This window comes from Aythya fuligula, chromosome 10 (genome assembly GCF_009819795.1).
Source record: "Aythya fuligula isolate bAytFul2 chromosome 10, bAytFul2.pri, whole genome shotgun sequence".
Taxonomy (NCBI): Eukaryota; Metazoa; Chordata; class Aves; order Anseriformes; family Anatidae; genus Aythya; species Aythya fuligula.
This window is the reverse complement of record NC_045568.1, coordinates 4,325,326-4,353,209: the sequence shown is the minus strand read 5'-3', so window position 1 is coordinate 4,353,209 and position 27,884 is coordinate 4,325,326. Positions and strand designations below refer to the sequence as shown.

Here is a 27,884-nt window from a genome sequence, read left to right as displayed (position 1 = left end):
CCAAGTGCCATAACATCTTCTCTCTCATGTCTTCAGTTGCATCGTGGCCCCAATGTTATGAGATTTTATGATGCAGAATCAACAACAACAATTAATGAGAAATATTGAAATAGAAACAAGCAGATGCATGTGGGTATTTCTTCGAGTCTCTTCTTCAAGGGGGACTTTTTGTGAATTTGATTATGAATATAGTACACAGTTTACTTTTGATGTTAAACTAGACTTTTTCATTTCTTTTCTAAGCTAAATTAGTGTATTTCAGGCTTAATGTTTATGCAAACACTGAAGTCCCAATGGTTAATCTTCCATGGAGGTTTTAACCTATTCAGTTAAATTGGTATAAACACTTCTGTAAAGTCTCTTAGTTTAGTTTATGTCAACTTGGAATCTGTTTATGGCAACCCAAAATAAGCTATTCTTAAGCTTGACTACAAATGTCAGCCAACTTCTTGCACCGATTTTGACTAAACTGATTTAAAATAGAATCTTAACGTAAACCAGTGTAACTTTCCTGTAAACTGGAAACTTCTTTGGTAAACTAGAAACTTCAGTGTACTGCATGTCACGTCCTCCCTCTTGTGGCTGACAAGAAGATTCACACAGTTTTGGGGAATGTGCATTAAAGCCCTAAAATGGATCAGGCTGTCCTTAGCCACGACCTGGCAACACAGACGGTGGCCTGGCAGTTATTTTGGTGTTCAAAGATATATAAAAACAGCTTTATAAAAAGAGAATAACAAAATACTTGAATTTGTTAATTTGGAAAATAGAATTTATAATTATTCTGGAATAAAGTAACTACTAAATTAACAGTAAACAGTCCTGCTAAAATTACTGATACGAGAATAGCTTGTACTGAGAGAACACTAGTAAGGGAAAGTTGGCAAGGATGGGTAATTGGGAACTGGGGGTGGCTTGTCTGAGTTAGGAACAAAGGGAAAAGCTCCAGAGGACAGCCAAGAGAAATAAGGCTGGCAAATTTTAGAGACATTCTGGAAACGACATTTCCAAATTTTGTCCCACTTTGGATCCAGTGCTGGTAGAAAAGTGTCTGAAAAACTGGATGCAACGGAGATACCGAGCACTGCACCTTGACCTCTCTGCAGCAATGTGGCATTTGTTTGCCCTGTCTGGCCGTGCTGCCCTTCCCAGCCTGCTCTGCCCATCCAGACACTGAAGGTGGAAATACAAAGTGGTGTGACTGGTGGCTGGGGTAAGCTGTGCTTCTCCCAAATAAGAAATAGCTGCCCAAGGCTTCAAGAGAACTATAACTAAATTAGAGAAACTAGATCCCTTGCTTGATTGACTACCTAACATAACTGAGCAACTCAAAATGCCATGAGGATCTCAGTCCTGGACTTCCAGATTTATTTAATTGTTGTGTTTACTTTGCTAACACCATTATATTTTTTTAATTTTTATTTTTTTATTTGGAATTTGTCTTAAAAACACTTGGTGCCAGATGAATCCTCTATTCTCTTTCTCCACCCTGCCAAGGCAAAGCTGTCTTACATTCCAGCCCAACATAAGCTGAAAGCTGGCAGTAGTTTCAGATCTGCAGAATCCTTTAGTCCTGTCCATACTGTGATTGATCTGTATGCTGGCCAGACCACAGTTTCTAGAGGCCCTTCTTGCCCTTTCACTGACCTGTTTGGGACTGGCTTTAAGTCGTCTCACTACCTCACTACATAAATCACGGAGAACGGATGGGTTGAAAGAAGGAAGACACACATGTTCTGCTTCCGTTCTGTGAGCAAAACTTCTGAAGGAAAAGATGAGCCTGCAAAGACAATAAAACACATCATCTGTAAAATCTAAAATGGATTGAGAAGTCTTTCCTTGCTGAAGGCATAACTTTCAAATGTCTTTGGGAAGCTGCATGTTAACACATAAATTATCCGTACCTCCCTGTCACCTTACACTGTGTTTTTCCACATCCATGCTCCCCACTGTGTGCATAGCAGGTTCCCCTGCCCAGCTCTCTCATCCTGTGCTGTGCTCTCCCAGATGCCTACCACATTTCAGTTGCCAGATGCAAAGCACATAGCTGCTCCACCTCCAGACTCAGGCCTATTATAGCAGGTGTTATTGCACATAGTTTTTCACACTGAGCCTCTACTTCCTTTCATGAGGGATGCAACAATAGTGCTTTGCTAGGGTCCACCTCTTCTATGAGAACACCAGGACTGAGGAATGTGAGAAGTTTGTCTTAGAGGCAAGGAGGTTCAGGACATAGGGAAAGAAGAAGAAAAGCATTGCATAATGCTTGTGCAGCTGGGACAAATTCCTCCTGTGCCCCTAACTTTGCATCCCAGGCCATCCACAAAAAGGTATTTAGGGAAAAGAAGAAGGTGGTAGCACAGGAAACATATCTCAAAGAGAGGATGAGATGAACCTAGGTCTTCTAATATTGAGGTTGGAACACCTTTCTTCGTGATGGTACAGCCAGAAGGCTACTGCCAATAGCCAAATGGGCTGAAAAGGCAGTGAAGTACTGCCATAATGTGTGAACGTCCCAAGGATATTTCAACACCAGTCCACAGAATTCACTGCACCGATCAAGCAGGACATCGCATGGGTTAATGCAAAATAATCAACACAGGATGAAGTGTTTCTGTTTTGAAGCAGGATTGGTGGGATAATCAGAGTTCTGAATTCATTTTTTTTGGTCAAGATTTCTTCCAAGTCTATTTTTGATTACATTGTCACCAAATTTCGGATTTTCTGAATTTTGGGGGAGCTGCAAATAGCCCCAGTCTAACAAGGCTGAAGGTGGGGGGTCAAGCTGCAGGTCAGGGTCAGTTGGTCCATGGGCAGGTACAGCTGTGGCTGAGCAATACTCCGCAGTACCCTGCGTGGGCCAGGACTGAAGGCCCAGGGCTGGAGGCCCCAGGCAAGGCTGGGCAAGGCCATTGCAGCCTATCAGCGTTCCTAGGACCCCAAGACCCAATGTGATGAGCAAAGGAGACTTCTGGCAAGGCCCTCAAAAAGCAGGGATAGAGAAGACAAAGGAATCCACCTGGAGAAGATAACAGGCTGGGACTCCAAGGAGTCTGGAAAGATAAAGTGTGTGTTGGCAAAACTTTCCATAGCAGATCTTGGAGAGGCATGGTCAGGAGACAGAAAGTATACGTTTGTTAAAAATGTAAACAGTCATTTTGCCAGCAGTCTGCTCTGGTTCCTGAAAACACTGGGCTGTCACCAGGCAGAACCAGTATTGGCCTGGTCACCCAGTGGTGACTCATTGTAGCATTCGGCCCTGAGAGGCGGGGAGGGACGCTGAGTTCAAAGTGATCGTGAGCTCCTTTTGTCACAGCTATTACCACTGAATGTTAAATAGAAATGTGGTGTACCAAAGGATTTCAAGAGAACAACTAGGCCAAGGATGAGCATCTCTTCCATACTGAAGGCCAAAAAAGTCTTGGATACCCCGTAGTAACAAACACTGTCATCCAGTAAAAAGATGGCAAAAAAAATCATACGGCTATTTAGCTTTGTGCTGGAGTTGTACATCTGGCCTCATAGTTTGGGCTCCCTCTCTGTGATCTTGGCTACTCCTCTGTGTTCACGCACAATGAAGTAACATCCAGCAGGCAAGGGAAGGTAACAGTGCAGAAGGGACCTTTGCTGAACAGCAGTGCTATAGGGTATTCACTGACTGGACATAATGGAAACTGGACGAAACTGTTGAAAAGTTAGTCTTTTTTACATGTATTTATTCAACCTACTGGCACAGACATTTTGGACATCCTGCTCACATGTTTTGCATTAAAACATTATGAAATCCCAAATTCTGGTGCCAGATGGTTTTGGATTACTTTGCTTGTATGAAGGGTTTCATTTGGGTGCATGGAAAATGTAAAATATTCTGGTAATAGCTTTAGCAGGATATGCTGCATTTGTGTTATTCTTTAACTATGCTATATGCCTTCTATACATTATATTCCGAGTCATGAGAAAACTTTAAAATGTGAATTGAAATGTTCTGACTTCCCAGAACAGACTAAGCTCTGTAGAATGCTTAAAGGGATTGACGTGAAAGGAAATATTCCTAAAGACCTGCTATGCTGAGAAACCACACAGTGAATTAAAATAGCCCTCTCCTTACAAATACATGCCTCCTAAGAATGCATTGAGCTGGTCCTGAATGTGAAGCTAGAAAAGAAAGAATGGGTAAAGGTCAAGCACACATCTGTTGTTTCTGCCAGTGATCGTTTTGCTTGCTTTTCTCGGTGAGCTGAATGAGTTTTCTAACAGGGATCTGTTAACTGTTAACAGGGATCACATTTTTCTGATGATCTTTTCTTGGTGCAACAGATGAGCACAAGAAATATAAATATGGAGTTAACTTGAAATTAGATCTGTTGGAATTCACACATCCTATTCTACACAGTATGAATAGGGTGACATGTTCCTTGCAGTTTCTGAATTTCATCCTGCATGGACCACGGTCACGTCACGTCCCGTAATGTGTGGCTCCTGCCTTGTCATTATTCAGGTATAGAATTACTTCGCAGATCCAGTCACGCTTCTAAGTGCAAGAGCAAAATGTTGACCTGGTTAAACCAGTGGCTTTCTAGGATACAGTAATAAAAGTAAGCTGGGTTGTATATTAGAATATTTTAAAGTGACTTCTTTAACTGGGTGTGGTTTTAGCTGGTTTGTTTAAACTCAGTCTAGATGGGGAAGCTAGTGACTAGCTGGAGATAGCCTTTTTCTCAGTATCTTCTTTTCCGGTTTTCCAGAATTAAATTGCTTATTTTCAGACACAGCACAAGAGTAAGGGTATGACATGAACAATGATTTTATTCTCAGTCATAACGTAGGCTGGGCTGTACAGAGGGATTCCCCTGGCTCTGCTCAACTTTTCCTAGCAGACTTCACTTTCCTGTTTTCCACAAGTACCGAACTCCTGAATTTCAGCTTAAAGCACACAAAGAGAGGCATCAAAAATAATAAAATAAAATAAAATAAAATAAAATAAAATAAAATAAAATAAAATAAAATAAAATAAATAAAAATAACACACAGATGAACAAGAGTTTCAGATTATATTTTGACAATTTATGTAAGAGTCTATGTTTCCAGTTGTCCTGTGTTAAAGAGACTGAAAGTCATTGACTTACATTGCATTTGATCAGTCTCCAAGTACTCCAGAGTAATTTACTTGGGAAACATATTTCTATCCAGTTATTCTCTAAAAAAAAAGTGAAACAATGCAAAGTCTTGCAAGCTGTCATCAAAACCTGTGAGTTCCAAATGAGACCTGCGCAGCACAGTGGGAAATTACGAAGTTATACAGGACTCTTATACAGGACACCGATCTCCGCCTCAGCTGAGGTTCCTCATCTGCATCGCCTTACCAATGCGACTGAAAGTAGCAGCTGATGCCAGCTCAGACTGCACTAAGATCAAGAATATTTTTGGCGAGGTGGAGGGGTGGAGGAGTAAGAATAATGTCAACTAGTATGTCTGGCATTAACAAAGCACCATGATCTTGCTGAGGTCAGCATCACACCCAAGACTCAGAAAGGCTGACTGCAATGGTTTAATAACCGTAGAGCTGGATACGTGCTGATTGGTTTGCTCAACCCCTCTAAGTCACTGGGTGGGGTATGCTTCAGAGAGGAGACTTCAGAATTTCAGAGTCAGGAGACTTGGATATAATGGTAGTATGAGGAAGCACGTGAAGCAGGTACAAAGCTTAACATTGCATTTAGATGCAGGAGCTTTGGTTTTTAGTATCTTTATTAGTAGAAAGTGTACTTGAGCAACCTCAGTTTTAAAGGAATGACCAGTGTGAAGGAACTTGCACGAGCAGTTTGTTATGCTTTTAAAAATCATGTTTTTCAGGCTGTTCTGTAACAATGACACTTTTTAAAACTGGAAAGGCAGAAAATTCTGTGTCTTCCTCACTTGGTCATCTCTCCCACTGGCTCCCCCACTTATCTGGAGGTAGTTCAGAGAAGGCTAGAGCATCACGTGTTTTATTTCCCAGGGTTTACCTTTGGAAGACTCTGATGGATTGCTCATGACTGTAACAAATTCTAATAATTTTCCTGCATTTTTTTTTTTTTTTTTTACTGGGACCTCTTCTGAGTAACTCAGGCGTCCCCATGCTTCAAGGTATGAATTTGCCTACAGCTGTGGTCATACCTCCCTTCCAAAAGTGTCTCAAATACAGAACCTTTGAAAATGAAGCATATAGACTTAGACACCACCTGTGAAAATTTTTGTTTTTGTGACCTGTCTGTTATCACACATATTTAGGTGACACAAACATGGACAGAATTCAGTTAAAGGGGACAACGATCAGTGCTCTGAGCGATCACGTTGTCCTTTCCCTTTCCTGCAGTCTCCTGTCCCATTGTGCATCTCCCAGCTTTTGCAACACGGTACACATGCCATTAGCATGCCGCCCTGATTCACTTCCAAGGAGGCTAGGGAAAAAATGGCATTGAATTATTTCTTTAAAGGCTATTGCACTTCTGTCCACAAGGTTCCTAAATTAAAAAATATAAGGGACCTTATCTCTAGTATGCCGCAATCTCTGAGTGCTTGGTCTGCAACCTTTTGTATGTCTTCTAATAACTGGCATGGTTTTCTGGATTAATTTTGTCTAGAAATTCATAGGCATCATCAACATGCTGCAGTTACTGTTCTGCAGTAAATGGACTTGCCAAAAGGCACTTCCCATGTTAGCAGAGGGAGGTTTCCTCTCATCAAATGAAAATTTAACCGGAGAGCGCCATCAGGCCTTCCCTTGATGCACGCACAAGGGGAAGCGACTCCTGTGTCCACCAGAGGAGGACAGTGGCACAGTTTGGTTAACATGCCTCCCTCTTCTTCATTCAGACTGGAAACTTGTCCAGGCTTGCTGCAATCAGCACCTTTAGGGGAGGAAGAGTCTCAGCTCCATGCAGAAAGAGTTTGGCTATTGATCATGGTATTGCTAGGTGGATTTTAGTCATCAGGACCATTTACAACACAACTTGCAGTTGTACAAAGAGTAAGTGACAGGCAGCAATAGAACGGAGGCCAAGGACTTCAGGCCTCTATTTCACATCAAGAGCACGGAGCTTTTAATTACTCATCTAGGCTGGCAGGAGTGCCATGCCCATGAACCTGTTTATCAAGTTGACTAATTAATGTATTTGTTTCTGAGTGTTCCAGTGTCAACGTTAGTCACCCTATGAGCATTTGTAACAATAGTGGGACCAGGCAACACCCAAGGTCACTCCAAACTTAACAGATGAAAATACATTCTTAGTGTGCTTTCCACTTGCTGTCACTTTTCTCACTCTTCCCAATTTGAAGCTGAGTGAGAGCTGCTTCCAGGAAAATAATCAGGATCCTCGCAGATGATGTGTTTTATCCTGGTATACACCAAAGACAAAGACACATGCTAATTTTTGAAAATTAAATGCAGAAAACAATTCTACTTATTTTTCAGTTTTCAGGGGTATCCCATTTCTCTCTCTCTCTCTCTCTTTTTTTTTTTTTTTTTTTGTAATTTTACATACAACCTCATTTTTCTTATCCTTCCCTATAAATCAGTATTTTATCATTTTCAAACTCATATGGATAAAACATCATTCTGGATGACTTATTTTATTAGTACGACCAACCCTAGAGATGGTTGTTTATGATACAGTTATGCCTAGGCTTTCAGTTGCCTGAATCTTAAAGGAATAATTTTTAAAGACCTTAATATGAAGTGTTCCTATTAAAGCTGGTGATAATACAAATAATGTGAGGCTAAGATGAGTTCTCACATATTTAATTACTATAATATGAAGTAGGAAGTCAGTGACAAAAAAACAATCCTTACCTTTGAGTAAAGAGAGGCTTTATCTCCATTTTATTTGAGTAATGAATGCTGTAAAGAAATACCATTTCTGCATCATCCATTTAGGTGACTCTTCTCTATCTGCTTTTATAGAGTTTATATAAGAAACGGTTTTCATATATTATATATTGTACTGCCAACCTGGGAGTAGAGATGCCTTGAAAACCAAGTATCTGCAGTTCTGAAATCCATGTGCACCATTTGATATAATTTGCCAAATAGACCAGGACAATTAAATCACTCAAGTAGTTCATTTGGAATCCCCTTCTGGAGTATAAATAAACACTTTATTCTGCCCATCTGTATCTTACATTGACAAAGAAATTTTGCTGACAGCTCTTTTAAAAAATACTTTATAATTGTTGTACTCCTGCTTTTTGCTATTCTTGTAAACACTTCCTGAAAGAGCTATAATCTAAAACGCTGGCCAAATTGAATCAACGGCGCTTTTAAGCAGATCCTGTTTTCTACCCAAGAGACCGTATTTCAGCAACGATCCTGTTTCTCTTCTTCCATTCCCAAGGTGTTGTAAAGTTTGCCTAATAGTCGTGAACCATTGGGGAAAAAAATGCCTTAGAACTGTGAGGTCTCATTGTTCATGTCATGGCTAAGAAATTCAAGCAGCATTTCCAAGCATTCAGAAAGACTTGGGTTTATTCTGATGCATCCTTCATTCTTAAGACTAAAACTTCAAAAAAAATCACTTATTATTTTGCCTTAAGAAGTCAGCAAGTATTTAATGCATACTTTAGGCAGACCTCTTCCAAATGGGTGTCCCTTTTTATCTGGGCACTGTTTTCTTTCCCTCATTACGAGTGAGCAGTAAACAGCAGAGCAGAGAGTCTCTTCACTTTATTCCTTTCCACGCAGCTTAGTCAAGCTACAGAAGATGGAAGAATGAACATCTTTCTCTTTAATGTTTTATAATTGTGCTGTTTTTGATATAGCAGTTCTTAATCCTATCATTTTCATAATAGTATCTGGTGGTGGTGGGGTTGGTGGTGTTTGTTTATTTGTTTGTTTGTTTGTTTTTCTGTTATGAGCCATGTAAGCCACTTTTTTTTAGTAAAGGACGAATGATATATTGTCCTGTTGTGGCATTGACAAAAGTGAGCTGGGAATTTAGTTACATAGCACACCACCTGTGTGCACTACGTGTGCAGTACGTGCAATGCCAAAGTCACGCAGAATGTGTATGCGGATTTTCCTGCCACTGCAGAGAAACCACAAGGGAAGAAAAAACGCAAGGGAAACAAAATGTCACCCCATATAAAATTACAAAATAGAAATAACCAGAAATAATCAGCTTCTCTATGGGTCAGATGTTGGAAACACCGTTTCCAGTGAATGCACATTTAAGGAATACCAGCATTAGGTGTGCATATAACGGAGGTTGATGAGATTAACCTAACCTAAGAAAATCCAGCACTGTCCTTCTCAAAAGAACATGTGCAGTTACTGTCTAGAAAATGGCATGCTAACAACACTGAGCTGTGTTGATTCTCCTACCTATTCACACATGCAGATACACGTTTAAGAGATGTCAAAACACCCCAAGATTAGGCAAGGTCCAGATGATGGCAATGTGTGTTCTTAACTCACTTTCAACCTGTGTGTATCACAGGACTGGAACTGAAGTTGTTAACTGAAGCATCATCTTTCATTTTATCCCACAGGACCCCTGCTTCTTCCAAAGCAATATAAAAAAAAAAAAAAAAAATGTTTATTGTGCAATATATGACTCTTTCCAAGGCTTTATTTACTATACACCAGTACATCCACACCTAGTGTGAATTATGAACTATGAATTTACAGCACAGACCATACACACTCACAAGTGAATCCTCTTCCTGAAACCCAAGACTTAGACAGCTACCCACCAAGTTAAATTTTACATGTTAATCAGAAGAAGCCTAGGAAATCAAGGTATTTCCTTCCTGAGTAGAAGTCTTGCTTAAAACAGTGAAATAACCTCAGAAGAAGTGAAAACAGCACTGAGCACTGTTCCGAAATGCAAAGCATGTCCTAAGCCTTTACAAGTGGCTTCCAAGGGCCTGGTTTGTGAAGGTGGCTTTAAGTTACCCTTAACACATGGAGTCTAGGGATTCGGGCTGTTTGTGCTCTAACAGCCAGCCAAACCCAGAACCTCTGAATATTTCACAATGTCCTTTTGCATTTCCAGGGCCATTTATTCTAGGAAGAAATAGGCCTCTGAAGCCACTAAAACAATTTGAGAATATCCCAGTAGAAGAATAGCTTGTATTGAAGCCGAAGTTTTTCTTTTTGGTTGAAGCAGACAATTAGATCAGTAAATTTAGTGTTGTTGTTACCAAAAAAGGAAGATTAAATTGTATTACTATACAGTCACAAGAAGAATATTGTTTAATTTCTATCTAATTCATATGGAATTGCCATGAAAAGAGTGGAAGTCAGGACTAATTATAGGCATTTTTACATGGAAGTCTTCACTTTTAACAATTCCAAACGCAATACACTTGCACTGCTGGGGAACCCCACCCTATCTGGGCTCTTGTAACACTGCTCTGACTTCTCATGACACAATTAAAGCAGCTCTTAATTCAGGTCTGCAGAATATTTAACATATACATCCTAATCATAACTTTTCATACTGCTCTGATGCTTTTTTTCACCTTCATGCCATGCACCTTTTTATGACCTTTTACTCATCCTCAGCTTGTAGTTTCTCATGCAATTGAAGTGAGACATGCCTATTTTTAGCACTTAAAAATATTCTAGGAACTACAAAACTGTTTGTCATCTCTATTGGTAGAGCCTGATAGTTTTCATTTGTTAGTTAGTTGAAAATAACATGGAATTCAGTTATCTTTTTGTTGTTGATAAGGTTTACATTTTTTAGATAATTTCTGCCTTGACTTCACGCTGCTGCTTCCCAACAGGCATACCCCCTGACCTTGCTTTGCACAGCAATAAGTGGACATCTTTTTTAATTACCTTTTGGTTACAAAAGAGTAGTTGTAATCATTATGATTGTACTTCTACTTAATGTGTAATAAAGCTGAAAGGATGCTGTCATTTTTATATCCACACTTCAGTAAGAGGCGGATAACTTCACTTAGCTCTCTCTCACGTGTGCTCAGCACTACTTCAGGTAAAACGGCACATTGGAAAAACAGCACAATAAAGCTGATAAATCTCTGTAATATGAACAAAAACTTTTTTTCCCATTAGATGTCTATCTTTCTACACGGAATTTATGTCTGAAAGGAATGCAGCTATAATATTTTCCATTAACCTATCCTGCTGCTAAACCTTTCTTGGCAAAGATTATGATACGGTAAAGCAACTCAATTGCTTTCTTGACAGATTGTTCCAATAATAATGTAGAGGGGAAAAAAGAAAAAAGAAAAAAAAAAAAAAGGAAAAAAAAAAAACTCTTTATTTCAGTAATGAGATCTAGGGGGAAAAGAAGTTTTAATCCTTTTTTGCTTTGACAAGCTGCAAACAGAACACCAAATGGGATGTATTTAATAAATAAACACTGCAAAGTCTCTGATCCACCTACAGCCAAGTCCTTACTCAGCCTTCTCTTACTGAAGTCATTTGGAATCCAGTCAAGTGCAGATAAAGAGCTCATTTCATTTTTGGATCCAAGCTGAGTATTAGTACATCCAAACTAAGTTAGGAACCTGGCAGTGTGGAGAGGTGGGAGTGTGAAAGGACAGAGAAGCTTTGCTTTTGTACTTTTCTAGGCTCTCTCCTCTTGTAATCAAGTCAAGTTAGAACAGTCTGTATTTACCTACAGTTGCCTCTTGGTAACTTAGAGAGGCTGCTCTAGAATCTGGGTGTATCTGGGCTGCAGCTGCACTCTTGACACAAGATTCCTAAGATTCCTAAGTGTCACAGGATTCCCAACAATCTTCTTCCACAGAGTTAACTGGAATAGCTACGTGAGGATGCCCTATAAACAAGGTAGAGTCCCTGGTGTACATGCAATTGCTTGCCTGAAAACATACAATAATACAGCACGGGTTGATTATGAATCCCAAACTTAGGCTTTAAAATCCATTCTGCACAGTTCAGTATGATTGTGCAGCAAAGCAAAAGTTTTAGCTGCTGGATCTGATACTCTTCTGGAGTCACGGATCAGGAATTACAGCATAAATGGAATTGCATAAGCATTCAACTGATATCTAAGTCATGGAAGGCTTGGGCTCATATAGTCCAAACACATTACATTAATAATTAATATTTTTAATTGTATTTTGAATAAAACACTGTCTACAGATCTTCTGTCACTGGTTCCTAATCAGCAAACCTAAAGTTTTGGAATCGCTTGCATTAATGACTGAGCGAAGCGAGAGAAGCATTTGAAAGCAAGCAAGTATCCAGGGCTACAGATTGACTGCAGCAGATGCCTGAGGATCGGACAGCTGATAATATACTTTACTGTGCTTCAGTGCATTCACTGGTACAATCAAGGGTACCTCTTGACCTTGATTTTACAATGTAATGTTTTAACCTTAGAGCACTGCACAAAAATAGAAGCAGCAGCACTACAAATCCTGACCTTTTAGTTGAATATCCTGTTTTAGAGGGATACCAGAACTCAATCAAAACTGCATACATGTAAATGCCTGCTATTATTATCACTGTATAGTGCCTAAGCTACTTTACATTCCAGGTTATATAGGTTATTCTTCTACTTTTTTTACATGTGTGGTCTCACAGACGTATTTCAGTGAGGATTGCTCCATCATGCACTAAATAGTTCTTTTAAGTGTTGTACAGACCACCAAATATTAGTGCATTTCAACACCTTTCACACCAGTCAACAGATGTAACAATTGTCTCAGTGGTACAATTGCCTTGGTGATAAAAGGAAATAGCACTAGACATTAAAATATTCAGAGCAGTTTGGAGCCAATAGTTTATTCTATAGACTGATTTAAAAATAAAAGAACAGAAAAAAAAAAAAAAAAAAAGTGGGATTTTTGGTTTGGTTTGGTTTGGGTATGTTTGTTTTCTCATGTCAAAGAGCACACGTCAGAGAATACTCTGAGGCATCTTCCCACTGTATCTCAGACTGCCACCCTGGCTGTTTGGTGTGTGGGACACAACCTCATGGTGTCTTTATATGTAGGTTTTATCTTCCTGTTCTCATATGACATTGATCTTCTGCTTCAGGCATTTGCCTTAATTGAGTCCTCAAGACTTCTGACCTCCTTCATACCTCGTAAACGCTAACTTTTTTATTCCACAGATCATTCTGAATAACCAATTTAATGTAATTTAAAAAAATTGTTGCACGCTTAAATTACCTGTCTGGATAATGAAGCCATCTGCATCACCAGTGAAAAATCAATTTAGTCACTCACTTGAAGTATTTTAAACTCTAAAGATGCAACGGAATCATTGAGTACATGTAATAATGTCAGGGCCATGAGTGTACTAATAGAGTTTAATTGCTTTGACCAGCTTTTCGTGATGCCTCCACCCCCACCTCTGCTGATGGGCCCTGGTGCCCCACTTAAGCTCAGCCCTGGGCCTTCAACCCCTGCCTGAGCTGTGCGGTGGGCACGCTGGTTCAGCCCCACGTTCAGCCGTGGTGCAGCTGTACCCATGCCTGGCCACTGATGGACCTCCTTGACCCGAGCCCTGACTATCTTCTTGGCTTGATCCCAGCCCTGCCTTTGCCAGGGGCAATCACCAGCCTGCATCTCACTCTGCTGCCACTGACCCTGATCTGCAAATTGATTTCCTGGCATCATCTCAGACCTGCCTGCTCGTTATGAGCGTGTCCCTCATGTGGACTCCTGGCTGACCCCAGCTGCCATCCCTGGCCTCCCCTGTTTGTGTGCTGTGGGGCTGGGCCCTGCCTCACCACCTGGTAATCACGCTTGGCTCCTGGCTCCCCACACCACAAGCTGTCCCCCCCGGGTCCCTGACAAATAATACATGCATTGCTGCACTTATGTTTATACATCTCTAAAAATATTTACAGAGTGTTTTTCAGTAGTTTTCCAGACATATTTAAGGGTTTTATTTTCTTCGGAGAAATAGGAAGATGATTGTGTAGCTGGACTCCATAGTTTACAAAGGAAGTTCTTTCTGCCTGACTCTAAATGGGGATATCTGTGCAATAGTCATGAGCTAACTACTCATTCTTATATTATTACATACGTTAAATAAGTATTTCTTTGAAATCTCATCAGCTAACTATAATAAATCAAAGTAAGCCTCAGGAATCACTCAGTAGGATTACTTCTCTTCAACTAGAATAATTTTACCCTAGAAGACTGCATATAGCTAATTTAGAACAGACACACTGTTCAAGAAAATGGATATATGAGCCTAGGAAATAATTTGGCCATGTAGCCTGAATACAAATATGAATATTTTATAAAAGAAGCAAGTAGATCTTTGCTTTTATCTGTTGCATCGCCCAGGAGATGATGTGTTCTAGATTTCAGAAGGCTCATAAGATGACCACTGATTCTTACTGAACTGTCATTTACATGGGTAAGTATTAACCAGAATCAAGCCTTCCTTTTCCCTATGCAACAACTGATTTCACTGGGTGTTTTATCAAACCCCTTTCAAAGACCAATTAACTGTGTGTTAGGTTTTGTTTGTTTGTTTGTTTTAAAGAAATAAATATATATATATAGCTGAACTAGACTTTTTTTTTTTTTTTTTTTCCAGTAACAGATGATTATCTTTTTACAGAAGTATTTTGTGGATGTTGCTGACCCACTGGGCTTATACGACATAAAATATGCTTCTCTTATGTGACACTGTAGTACAGAACATTATAAAGAATCTATTGATCTTAGCAAGATAATGTTGCTTGCCAATCTTTAAAAACAAGTATTTTCTGCCTTTGTTTTTCTTTTACCGTTGGAACCATCAGAATTAAATTTACTGCAGAGGCTAGGACAAAAAAAAAGTATAATATCCAAAGGTAGAACTGTGTGTGTAAAGATAGCTGTTTATTCCTGCTCTGCTATATTATCCTCCAGTCAGGCAAAATGGTTGGGATGGGGGGAAAGAAACAGGCAGCAGCTACCACTTGTTCTGAATCTGTTGAGGTCAAGTTGTTTTCAGCTAAGCTGTACTCCAGGAGCTGTTTCTCTTTTGAATACTTATAATCCAGTGATTATTTTGGGTATCTTTGGTTTTGAAAAATTCCTCATGCAAAAGGAAACAAGATTTCCTTTAAAAATAAAAATACATGGTTGAGAAGCAATGGCAGTTGCTTGGCAATGAAAACAGTTTTCTGCCAACATACCCAACTATTTGGAAGAAAACAATGCACGAACATCGCTTGCAAGGTGTGATTTGTTGTTTTATTTGGTCTTAAAATGATTGGTTTCTGCATCCAACACTTCTAAGAACTGCCCGCATTAGGTCGGTTTATTCATTGCTGAAACGGTGGATTTACCTTCAACAATTACTGTACTTGAGCTCCTTTTAATATTGTTACTCAGAAGTTGTTGTTGAGGATTGGAATTTTTGGACAGAACTAATACAGTGGAGAAGTCTGGAACTTAGATAAACTTTTCTTGCACATAAGAAAAGTAAAGACTTTGTACTTCTACCTTGCTTTATGAATACCTTGTTTTCTAGAGGAAATACTGCCTGAGCCAGAAACAGCTGTCAAGCCTCTCACTTTTGTTCTTTAACTGCAAGACTATCCTTTGCCCAAATATCAGAGAAACCTGCAAAACAAGAATTGCAAGCTTCATTAAGATATAATGAGCCAAATTAATTCTTGAGGTAAGTACAAAAAACAAATGCTGTTAAAAGAGACTTATCTGCTGGGGGAAGATTTCATCCACTATAACAAAAAATAGCTTAAAATATCCTTTATCATAAGAAAATTGGAACTGTATTTGAGGCAGTAGACTTACAGACGATGATCAAGTGATTTGTCACCAGCAATAACTCTTTGTGAGTAATGCATTTTCACTCATAGTTGCACCCTATTCCCATTTCAGCTTAGGGAGAGTCCATTATACGATTTGAAATAAATAAAACAGTTTTGATTTCTTCAGGGGAATTTACTTACTGTATCAGTCACAAAACTTCGTATGGCAGTAAGCCTATGGATTACTGCTAAGATTAAGTTTGGGATTTCCTAGCCTCATGGACAGCACCAGAAGTAAAACCAGCAAAACACAGGAAAAAGTTAGCAAAGTTACTACAATTGTTTTGTCAGTCTAAAATTCCTGAGTCATAAAGACTCATACAGAAGCCAGGTTCTAAGAAAAAAAAAAAAAAAAAAAGTCAATAAAGATTTGAGGATGTATGATTTTCCTTCTTTATTTCTTCTCTTTGTGCAATGTATTTTTTTTAATGCGGTGTAGGCACACCCTTGTTTCAGAAACTGTAAGCACTTCTTTAATAACAAACATATTTTTTCTTCCATTTATCACCTGTAGGAATTAAAATTAAAAGTAACATCTATTTGTGAGGAAACCAAAGGCCATGAAAATTAAACTTAAATATGATGGTAAAGATTTTCAAAACTCTTTAGTGGAAAGAAACATTATTGTGATTTCAAAGCTTGCTGATAGTGCAGAAGTTTTTACAGTGTTGTAAAACAAATGCCACAATGAGAGTTGGCAAAAGTTACAGTAAAACAGTAGTGTAATGTACAGGAATTCTGAAACAGAAGTAGGCCTGAAAGGCTCACCCCCTTATCAGACCAGAATGCTGATGCTGTGATGTAAAAATACAGCACAGGAAACACAAATACAACCTAGTCATGTAAAAGCCCATCTGAAGTGAACCACACGTAACTGCATGGAAGGGAACACATACATCGCTACTCATATTCTAATAAAACAATCCTAACCACGGTGATACAAAGATAGGCAGCTTGAGGAAAGGTCAGTCCAAAGTTTTGTTGCCACGTTCAGCCCCACACCCACACTTTAAGCTCTAACGCGTGGTGGGAGATCCTGCAGCGGACCCGTAGGTGGGGAGGACATTTCAGAAGCTTACAGTTGGGGAATTTTCAACGAATTTATGATGAACAAATAGATGGCTTGATTATGATACTGCCCGAGTTACACTCCCCAGAACGTTCACAAGTGGTACTGGTATATTTGGTTCCTAGTTCGTAGGGCAAAGGGAGAGCATTTGTGGAAAAAGAATCTTAGGTGAATACTGAATAGTAGTATCACTTATGAGATTTTTGTGAGAGATTTTATATCGTTTATTGATTCGATGATTCATCCAAAACAAAACAAAAACTTTTGTTGTTGTTGTAATGCGTTAGAAAACAACAGCGGCTGTTAACTGACGGGGCTGGAGGCTCCCCGTCCAGGCCGCCCCCCCCCGAGCCCGCCGTGTCCGGGCGCCGCGTCCTCCATTTCCTCGCGCTGCCGCCAGCCCCGCAGCCTCGCCAAGATGGCCGCCTCTGCCGGGCGGCGCCTCCCGCCTCGCGCCCGGCGCTCGGGGCTGCCCGGGCAGGGACGGAAACCGTGCGGGGAGCGGCGGGGAGGCCGCCGGGGGGCGCGGGGAAGCTCCAAAGGGGCCGGGAAGAGCGGGGCTGAGGAGGAGGCGGCGGGGACGGTCAGCTCCGCGGCCGCGGGGCGCTGAGGGGCGCGGGGCCGCGGGCTGCGAGGCGGGGCGGGCCCCGCTGTGCCGCAGCGCCCCGCCAGGGGCCGCCTGCCCCCCTCCCCCCCACACGGAGCGCGTCACGGGAGGCGGGCCCCTCCCCCCTTCCGCCCGCGCCGATTGGGCGCCCGCGCTCGCGACGCCGATTGGCCGCTGGGGGGGGAAGCGGGCCGCGCCCATTGGCGGAGAGGGGGGCTCCGCCGGGCCGTGCGCAGAGTAGTAGGGAGGGGCGGGGGGAGCGCGCGGGGCCGTGTGCAAGCCGCGTGTGGCGCAGCCAGAAGGGAGCGGAGCGGGCGGGCAGAGCAGCGCGGCCTCTCCTCGGCGCCTTCCCTCGGCGCCCTCCGTCCGCCGCCAGCCGCCGCCGCAGCGCGCCCGGCAGCCCGCGGGTAACGGCCGGGCCGGGGGGGGAGGCCCCGGGAGCGGGGGATGGCGGCGGAGGGCGAGGGGATGGCGGCGCTGGCGCACTCGGGCCTAGCGCGGGAAAGCGGGGCCGGGCCGGGCCTGGGCGGCGGGGCGGGGGGGGAAGGGAAGGGGGTAAAGGGGGGGGGTCTGTGGGGGCTGGTGCGGGTCGGGGCCGCTCGGGGAGCGGGGCCGGGCCAAGGGCTGGGCGCGGGGCGGCCTGGGCCGCACCTCTGGGCCGAGGTCCTACGGCAGCCGTGTGCCCCGGCCGGGCCGCAGGGAGAACGGGGGCCGGGGGGGCGCTGGGAGGGCCGGGGGAGGAAAGGAGGAGAGCGGAGGGGAGGGGGGGGACGGGAGGGAAGGGAGCGGGAGCGGGGGGAACGGGCCGCGGGGAGACCTCACCCCGGGGGGGGAGGGGAGGGGGGAGAGGAACGGTGCGGGGGGAGTTGGGGGGGGGGGGGGGTGCTGGGAAGCGGCTGCACTCAAAGCTCTCTCTCTCTCTCTCTCTTTTCTCAACTTTTCTCCTTATTTTTTTCTCGCCCTCCCGAGCTGAGCCCGGCCGGGGCAGCGGGCCCCCGGCGGCGCGGTGTCGGCGGGGCCTGGGCCCGGGCGCACCACGTGGCCGCCCACGTGCTGGGCCCCGGCGGCGGCTCGGGGCGAGGAGCCGCGGCGGCTGCTGGCCTCCCCCCGGCACGGCCCCGAGCCCGAGCGGGGCCTATAAATGGATAGGAAAAAGAGCCCGCGGCAGCTCCGCGGCGCGGAGTAGTGGAGCTGCGTTCGATTTGAGTGCTCGTCAGGCGTAGTTCTCGAGTAACCGCTGTTACTCATTCAGCATGCAGAGTCGTCACGAGGAATTATTAACTTTAAGAGCGCGTTTTATTTCTGTTGCAGCGCTTAATTAGAGCCCGTGGCTGAAGCCTTAGGGTTGCCTGCTCCGTGTTTTCTTCCTCAGCGCAGACTGGCCTAGAGAAGCAATCCTGTGCCCATCCGAAGTGGAAAGAGTTAAACGAGTTCTCTAGAGTTGGAGGAGAACCTTGCCAGTTACGGGGCTGATCTACCTTTTCTTTTTCCTTAAATGACTTAGTTAACGTCTGGACTAGCTTTTACATGAAGTTTGCACGTTGCTGATACTGCATTCTGAAGTTCAAAACTTTAAAACAGCCCAGATAGCAGTAAGAATGTAAAGGGGAAGAATGGAATGTGCCGATTTGGTAAATAGCCTGTAGATTGTCACAGCCTGTGTGCTAGCGAGTATGGGTAGGCAGAAAGAACAAAAGTTAATCAAAAGAAGTGTTTTGTAGCTCTGTTGTCAATCTGTAGTCAACAAAGCTATCCAAGAACTACAAGTTGATTCAGATACCTCAATCTTAATGTCTTTCTGACCTGGCTTCTGACCTCACAATAGGGGTCCAAGTTCTTGAATTTTAGTTAATATCCAGAATTCTCAAATCAGGCAGTCAAGTTTGCCTGTGGAATGTAGTGAGGAGATCTGGATTTGATGGCTCAGCTCTCAATTGCTGGAGGTTTTCTTTCTCAAACTGCTTTCTTCTGGAATTGAAGTATTTTTACCTGGTGGTCAAAATACTTAATTATGTATGTTTTCCTTGTGAGAAGAAAAGCTGGAGGCTGAAGCATCACTAATTCTGTGTACGCTACGCAGTCACGGTCATGTGTCTTGAGTTCTGGACTTCCCAAACATTCTTGTTGGGAAATAAACTTCTTTATGGGTAGCATTTATTTTTAAATGAGTAATATTTTGATTGCTCCTTTGAAACAAAATGCTGACGCTTCTGACAGTACTCCTTTCTGTTTCTTAATCTCTTGGAAAAGCAGAGCTCTGCCTGCTCTTGCGTGTGTTTTTTGCTGTCTTCAGCCTGGCTGTGGGCTGACTTGTCGCATTCAGGCTTGGTATTGTTTGTTGGTCACCAACAGCCTGGATAGAAATGGCTGACTTCTCAGTCTTTGCCTCCTTGATGCAGCTGATTTGCCAAAGAGCTCTTAAATAAGCATGCTGGTTTTAGCAGTGGGTTCTCTTTAGTCCCTCCTTTGAAGGAGTGAAGTTCTATTAATACCAACTGGATGTGATACTTGTAGATCAAAGGAAGCGTTTGGTAAGTATAATAAATATAATTGCCACTGTTCCATTGGACTTGAACTATTAGCAAGCTGTCAAATTCTAGAGAACTGCTTGTATCTAGAGGTGTCTGAGTTATGTCCTCGCAACTATTTTCTGTTGCTCCCAAAGTTGTCCTCTTCTCTCTGGTTTAGTCTGTCCCCTACATAATCCACTGCTTGTACTGACAGGACCACTCATTCACTTGTCTCCAGGAGACAGTAACTCCTGCTCAGTATTGTGATCTTGGGTGTCCATGACTTCCTGGTTGTAAAATGTGACCGTAAGTGCATGTAAAGATGACAGTTTTTTTTAGTAAATGTATCTAAAATAAAATTAGTGATGGTTCCCTAAATAAGACAAAAGAGAACGTGTTTAGAGTGGGAGACATCAGTTTTATGGTTCTGATCCTTTCTACCTAGCAGTTTCCCATATATGAGAACTCCATTGACATAGCAGGGAGCAGCACAGGTTCTGGCAAAAACACTTAACTGCTGCCTGTGATGAAACTTCTGCTACCTGTTGCATTGATCAGGGTTGCTCAGTAAATTCTAGCTTCGACACGTTACCTGCTTCTGTAGGTTGCAGTCAGATTTCTTTCAGATAGCTGGAGTGAGTGTTGTGCGCTGGTGAATTGCCAAGAACTCATTTGTCCTCTCTTTAAAACTCTGGAGGATAGCTTAGGTTCCTCCTGTGAGGAGCCCAAGTTAGTTCTGCTTTTGTCTGTTAGAGCAGGCTTCTTTTTTTAGATGGCACCTAAAGCAAAAGCAATAAAACAGCATTGCAGTGGAGATTAGTGGTAGTTCTTTCCGTCGTCTGGTCTGGATCGGCTACTAAAACAGACTGGGGTATTTCTGAATGTGTGTGAAGACATGATTTAGTAAATAGTTGTAAAGTGATTTATTTCGGCTTCAAAGTCCGGTTAAGGAGGCCTGTACAAGGAGTTCTGGTGAATGTCTGCCTTCGCTCCTTCACAGAAAGGTGTGATTTGAGGCAGCTAGATTTGTGTTTCTCTCAGAGTTTTGGAATCTTATGCTGAGCCACGGCCTCATCTGGTCTGTCTTGCAGAATAATTCTGGAATGTCAGCAGGGGAGGAGTTAGTTTGTGTAATGCATTTGAGCTATGGAAATCATTGATAGATGTGACTGAGAGAAAACAACCTCAACAAGCAGCCTTATCGTAGAAGGCCTATTTAAGGTGGCCTTGATAGATAAAAGGGACTGTTGAGAACTTGTCTGTAATGCCAGTGTGAAGAAGTAGTGACTAACTTGAACTTCAGTGGATTTAAAACTAGTCTTTTTTTTTAAGTAACTGAAAAGTGGTGTCCAAACTGCTTGGAAGGTGTCCATTTAAGGACTCGCTGTATGGAACCAACCTCTTCTGGATACTGTTCATTAAAAGTGTTGGCTTAATCTGAAAACTAAACTTACTTTTTTTTTTTTTTAAACAGTTTACATTGTTGAGGAACTTTGTCCTGTATAAGGCTTCTTAGAGTGGGAGGGTAAATAAAACTAGTGTCAGCTGACTGCACCTCCAGCTGGTGAACTTGTGTTCAGTTTCAGATCTTCTACACAAAGAACGCAGATACTAGATGTAAAAATACTGGTGAATAGAAGTCCAGACAAACGGTTTTGTACTTTTGTATGCCTAAAATACCTGGAGATGGAGTGCTGTGCTTTGTGATCCTATGCTAATGACAGCTGTAGCCTTCAAAGGTCTGTGTGCAGGGAAAAAGTGGGCCTCTGAAGATAAAGGTTGCAAAATGAATCTTCTGTTCAAGTTGTGCAGAAACTGTTGCTCATTGTCCTCTGGATTTCTTACTCAGTTTGCATAATCCTACTTGGCCAATTTGAGAAATACTAGGGGAAGAGAAACTTGAGTTTTTTTGTTTCTTGAAGGAGTGGCTTTAAATAGGAGACAGTTTTGGATCAGATGTAAAACTTGTTTTCAAATTCCTCTGGGGCAGTGAGTGTTGTGCTCTTTGTCCCTTGTGCAGGTAGTGACTGGCAGACAGATGTAGCTGGCTGGTACATCTAGGCATAAAAGCTTCTCCAGTGCATATCTAAAGGAGGTTTAGTTCACCAATAAACCATTTGTCTTTTACCATAGGTTAACCTGGGTGGTTATGTTAGGCACACAGGTAACTGCTGGTGATACTTACTACAGCATGATGTGACAGGATTACCTAGTGCGTGGTTCCAGTGATGCTGGAGTTGTTACTTACATCTGTAGAGACGTATTCAGCGCAGCTGAAACTGGTGCTGTACTGTTCCACTCTTGGGACAGCAGTGCAAGGCCTCTTCAATAACACCTTAATGTGCTGACCTGTAAGAGTTGCAGGTTGAGTGGGGACTATGTCCCAATGCATAAACCGGAGACCCCATCTTGTCTCATGGAAACTTAAAGCAGCATCAACTATTGTGTCAAGACCAGCTCCTGCAGTCAGCTTTGCCAGTGTTTTTCTTCTGCTGTGTCAACATGGTTGCTATGAAAACAGGCCGAAACAAGAGCACACGGATACCAGCTGCTGCTACCATAGTAGGCAGCTCTTCACCCTTGGGTGTCCTAATAAGTTAGAGACTTTGAGCACAGATGAAGTAGTAAATACCTGCTAGCATGTGAAAAGGCTGAGTTATGTATAAAATCAAGAGCTCATAGAAAGTTGTTTTGTTCTTGATGTCTGTTGAAGATCTGCTCGCATCCTTCCATTGCAGAATTTCATTTTAAGAGCAAATATTATCTGATCCAGTTGGAATGTAGATGTGGGATTACAGAAGTAGCCTATTAAGCTTCACGTCTCATGTACTTTAAACTTTCCTGCTTTTATTGTGGTGGGGAGGATGGATGGTCTCTGCAGAAGGCAGCTGGAGAGAAAGGAACTCTTCTGAGGGAAAAGTGACAAAGCTTTTTTAAAGCTTATACTATATCCATTTAAGTTCTTAATGTCAGGATGCTAACTCTGGTTCTTCTTGAGGTTGTGGTGTTATTACTGCTTCTTTTGTGACTCCCTTCAAGATGCTACTCATCCATATTCTTGGTAATTTGAGATGTTTGACAGATGTTCTGTTTGAATAGGCTAGCAGTTCTGGTTGTTACCATTGTTTCATATTTTTATTTGAAGGTGTCCCTATGGGAACATACAAAATAGTCTTTACTATTTTGGTATGCAACTTTTAAAAGTTGTGTGTTTTTTTGTTTTTGCTTTTTTTTAAGCATTCTATACCATGATGTTGTAGGGTTATAGGAAGAACAGCCTGGGGATCAGGTACACTAACAAAACATAGGGCTAATGATTCTGCTTCCGTTGAGTTAAGTGTAATGAATTGGGAGAGAGCATATGAAGTATTCAGCTTAATATGTGTATTTATAAACGAGGGCATTTTAAACTTGTCTTCAGGCAGACTTTAAACAATATCCAATTTAAATATTTAACTTGCTCTGCTGTTTATAGTTCCAGAAGCCATGCCTAATTGCTTTATACCTTAGGCAAGCTAAGGTACTGTGTCTGCAGTCTCTTTAACCTATCCCATCCTTGCCACTGCTTCAGTGGTCTGTGGCAGACCGGCTTCCCCGATCAATGAGACGCCTTCCTCCATTCCCCAATATGGGCAAAAGTGGTTTGTACTGTCATGGACAGGCATGCCTATCCGATGTTTCCCTAGCATTCTAAGAATGTTTTCCAAGTTAGCCTTCTAGATATCTGGCAAGTCTCTGATGTCTTTTAGGGAAGCCAAATGTCTTGAGCATTTTCTTCCATGTAAACTGAGGAGTGAAATATGTATCCTGAAATGTAAGTTAATATATTGAAGTGAACTCTGAGAAATGACTATTCTTTAGGTCAGATAACTGCTCTTTATATCATAAAAGAACTAACAGATACTAAGCTAACTCACTCTTCAGGGCTTTAGCTGTAGTATTGCCTACTCTTTAGCTTTTAAAAGGAGCTTTTAGAATGTAGTTTGGTTAGTGAAGAAAAGTAGATGCCAGGTACTCCAACAGAAAGAAATGACTAGAAAGAAACGGAGATAAGTAGCTGGCTTTTGAGTTTAACTGAGTGATGAGAAGAAGGTATTACTGGAGGAGAGCGTGACAGTAAGGCTGTTACAATCATGGGTATGTCTCTTACCTGAGCCTGGGGAGGGAAAGTTCTAAAAATGTATTTTATTTTTTTCGCCCTCAGGCAGGTGATCTGCAGCCATGAGCAGCAACGAGTGCTTCAAGTGTGGGCGTACTGGCCACTGGGCTCGGGAGTGCCCAACTGGGATTGGCCGTGGCCGTGGGATGAGAAGCCGTGGCAGAGGTAAGTGATTGCCATGGTTTTCTGCTTAAATATACAGTAAGATGTCTCCAGCTGTCTGTTGTCAGTGCTATGTCAAACTGACTTCAGGTGAGCAAAAGCTGAGACGTAAATTGGTGATAAACTTCCCTGGTTCTTAAGTCTGCATAAGAATTATGCAAGGGCTCCTGAGACTAAACTGGATGTGTCAGTTCAGCTGCCAGTGTCCTTGATTAACTCTTAGGGATTAAGTTAAGAATATTCTTAAGCCTTTTTTTCTCCTGTTACCCATTTCAAGCAGGCTTCCAGTTCATGTCTTCATCTCTGCCGGACATCTGTTACCGCTGTGGTGAGTCTGGCCATCTTGCCAAGGACTGTGATCTTCAGGAGGATGGTAAGTATCACTAAATATTCTATCTCTTCAGTTACATGGACAGAGGTCTGTGGTTGAAGAGAAGGCTATTGTTCACTGCTTGCATAATTCGCTGGAAGCAGAGTAAATGTCCTTCATTAGAAGCATGCTACACCTCAGTCTACCAAGGTTTTATAGTCTTGTTTGGTATGTTTTTCTTATTGTGGAAGCCTGCTATAACTGCGGTAGAGGTGGCCACATTGCGAAGGACTGCAAGGAGCCGAAGAGGGAGAGAGAGCAGTGCTGCTACAACTGTGGCAAACCTGGCCATCTCGCTCGCGACTGTGACCATGCAGATGAGCAGAAGTGCTATTCTTGCGGAGAGTTTGGACACATTCAAAAAGACTGCACCAAAGTGAAATGCTATAGGTAAGAGCATCTACTAATACTCAGAAGTTGAGAAGCAGCTGTTAAATCTGTCTGAAAAGCTGGCTTCAAACTGTTGCTTGTGCCTGTACCTGCTACAGTGTGCTCATGAGTGCAGTATTTTTCACCCCCTCCAAGATTCCCTTCTGTGGAGGAAGGGAAAACACGTTGTATCTGAGTTAAAGCCAGTTAGCTTCATACAAGGCTAAACAGGAGAATCATTAGAATGAGGAAAGTCTGGCAATTAAAAATAAGTAAAATCTGTGTTTGCACTGTGGTTTTGGCGTACACAGTGATCAGTGTAAGTTGATCAGTTCCTGGTTCATACCTCGTGGAAGAACATGAGAACGCTGAAGCAGAAGAATTGAGTACAGAACAGGTCTTGCATGAAATCAAAGTAGCCAGCACAGTTGGCAGAACAGTAACTTCTCTGGGTGGTTTGGAATCAAATCTTCATCTTTTGATTCTTTTTGTTTGTCTGCAGGTGTGGTGAAACTGGCCATGTAGCCATCAACTGCAGCAAGACCAGTGAAGTCAACTGCTATCGCTGCGGCGAGTCAGGGCACCTTGCACGGGAATGCACAATTGAAGCTACAGCCTAATTATTTTCCTTTGTCGCCCCTCCTTTTTCTGATTGATGGTTGTATTATTTTTCTCTGAATCCTCTTCACTGGCCAAAGGTTGGCAGATAGAGGCTACTCCCAGGCCAGTGAGCTTTACTTGCCGTGTAAAAGGAGGAAAGGGGTGGAAAAATCAACTTTCTGCATTTAACTACAAAAATGTTTATGTTTAGTTTGGTAGAGGTGTTATGTATAATGCTTTGTTAAAGAACCCCCTTTCCGTGCCACTGGTGAATAGGGATTGATGAGTGGGAAGAGTTGAGTCAGACCAGCAAACCCTCTCTGGGTTACATGGAAGCGATTCTATGCAGGAAGAAAGAAATTCTGGAAGTGTCTTAAACTTCCTCATAACTTTAATTTTATTACAATGGCCTTGGATTGTCTGACCTCAGTAGCTGTTAACACCAAGTAATATCTGTATCAGGCCCTACCTAGAGCATATAGCTGAGTGGGAGTAAATAAACAAGATGCACATGCCTGTTAATGGCCATGAGAGAGAGAGAGAAATCAGGAATAAACTTAAAATAACAGTAATTCAGTCAATGAATGTTCATGTTGGAGATACAGAACGTAATGGGAAGCTTTTGAATAAATACTTCAAAGTAAATCTGAAACCCAGACATCAGTGCTCATAGCATATACAATTTGGAGCTATTCAGGAGTTGCAAATAAATGCATTTTCACAGAAATCAAGATGTTATTTTTGTATACTATATCACTTAGACAACTGAGTTTCATTTGCTTGTAATCAGTTTTTAAAGTAAGATGGTAAAAGCAATTGAAGTCCTAGAACATAGAAAATGTAATTTTAAACTATCAATAAAGCTGGAGGAGGAAGGGGAGTTTGGCTAAAGTTCCTTTTGTTTATTTTTGGTTTTCATGTACACAGTGCAAAATAACATATTAAAAAGGGGTATGTGGAGGTGTAAAAAGTTCAGTTTGGACTTCTCTTTTGTTCTATCTTATGTTAAGTTTCCATCCTGTAGCATCAAACTGTCCATACACTGAGTATGTAGGCCTTCCAGACTATTGCTGATCTGCCTCTGGTGTATGTGAATGGTTTGTTCTCATGGGGGGCTTGCTACATATCTTAGCTGATGCTGATAAAGCACTTCTTCCACTTTGAAGTTGTCAAAGGCACATCACTTGTTGGATGTACAGCACATTTCAAATACAACCTGGAGTAGTTTATTAATGTGCTAGCAGTATTTCAGCCTTCACCACTGTGGGCCTTGATGCCCTTCTTGTAGTGAGGGGCCCAAAACTGAAAACAATGCTCCACCTATGAGCAGGCCTCACCAGGGCAGAGCATGGGGGGGCAATCACCTCCCTGTTCCTGCTGGCTGCACTACTCCTGACACAAGCCAGGATGCCGTTGGCCTTGGCCACCTGGGCATACTGCTGGCTCATGTTCAGGCGAGCATCAATCAGCAACCCCAGGTCCTTTTCCTCTGTGCAGATTTCAAACCACTGCCCTGAGCCTGTAGTGCTGCATGGGGTTGTTGTGGCGAAAGTGCAGGACCTGGCACCTGAGTAGCAAACTCAGGCTGAAAATTTGAAAGCCTGTAGAAGTCTGAGCTGCGTTTCGGGGAGAAAGGGAGAGCAGGGAAAAAACATTTTTAATAAAAGTACTAAGCACTATGTAAACAGCCCGGATCACTTGACTGACATCCTGAGTGGGATTTTAGAAAGGCTGCGCTGATAATACTGCTGAGAGGGATGGAAGGAAGCTGGTGAAAGCTACTTGGAAGCATGTAAAATGAATCCTCTTGCTACTTGGAGCAGTACAAAATCCAAGTACTTGCTTCTGTCTGACAAATGCAGAGGGCATTTCTGGAGAGTGCAAAGCCCAAATGATGTGGTGAGAGCTGCTGCAGGCTGCTCATGCCTTGGCGGGCTGCCCTCAGCCATGCTGTGTGCTGAGCAAAGCCTGTCCTCTTGTGAAACTGAGGCGTGGGGAAGGTGTTCTGGCCTGACTGTTTTCATTTTACTTCTAATTGCTGCTATAAAGAACACGAGTGCACTTTGAGCCTCAGCCTGTCCAAACCCTTATAAATTCCGTGGTTGGAGCAGGCAGGCTGCCTTGGGGTCGCCTGAGCTGCGCACAGTGCTTGTCCTGTGACAGCATCACACACCTACAGCCACAGAGCTTTGGGGTTTTATTATTACAAAGGCCTGAAAGCCTCTGGGACTTAGCCTGTAGCTTTGTATATGTATGTACATAAACACAGGCGTGTCTGTG

At 42.5% G+C, this 27,884-nt stretch overlaps 1 protein-coding gene across 4 annotated transcripts; it reads left to right on the top strand.

The window, feature by feature from the left end:
• The first annotated feature begins 17,711 nt into the window (after positions 1-17,711).
• On the top strand, positions 17,712-26,579 carry CNBP (CCHC-type zinc finger nucleic acid binding protein). 4 transcript variants are annotated; one of them, XM_032193960.1, is made up of 5 exons: positions 17,712-17,841; positions 24,149-24,268; positions 24,543-24,638; positions 24,824-25,025; positions 25,507-26,579. In XM_032193960.1, exons 2-5 carry the CDS (start codon positions 24,166-24,168, stop codon positions 25,622-25,624), a joined length of 519 nt encoding a protein of 172 aa, XP_032049851.1. In that variant the 5' UTR covers positions 17,712-17,841; positions 24,149-24,165; the 3' UTR covers positions 25,625-26,579. The 4 variants fall into 4 exon arrangements, with proteins under 4 accessions (XP_032049851.1, XP_032049853.1, XP_032049852.1 ...); XM_032193962.1 differs by lacking the exon at positions 17,712-17,841 and having other exon boundaries at positions 19,733-24,268; positions 24,546-24,638; XM_032193961.1 differs by lacking the exon at positions 17,712-17,841 and having other exon boundaries at positions 21,377-24,268; positions 24,827-25,025.
• The last annotated feature ends 1,305 nt before the right edge of the window (positions 26,580-27,884 follow it).

Bases quoted from the DNA above. Each gene is read 5' to 3' on its own strand.
- CNBP (XM_032193960.1), top strand. From the start codon at position 24,166: ATGAGCAGCAACGAGTGCTTCAAGTGTGGGCGTACTGGCCACTGGGCT. The intron at 24,269-24,542 runs GTAAGTGATTGC...ACCCATTTCAAG, and splicing joins GATGAGAAGCCGTGGCAGAG to CAGGCTTCCAGTTCATGTCT. The intron at 25,026-25,506 runs GTAAGAGCATCT...GTTTGTCTGCAG, and splicing joins ACCAAAGTGAAATGCTATAG to GTGTGGTGAAACTGGCCATG.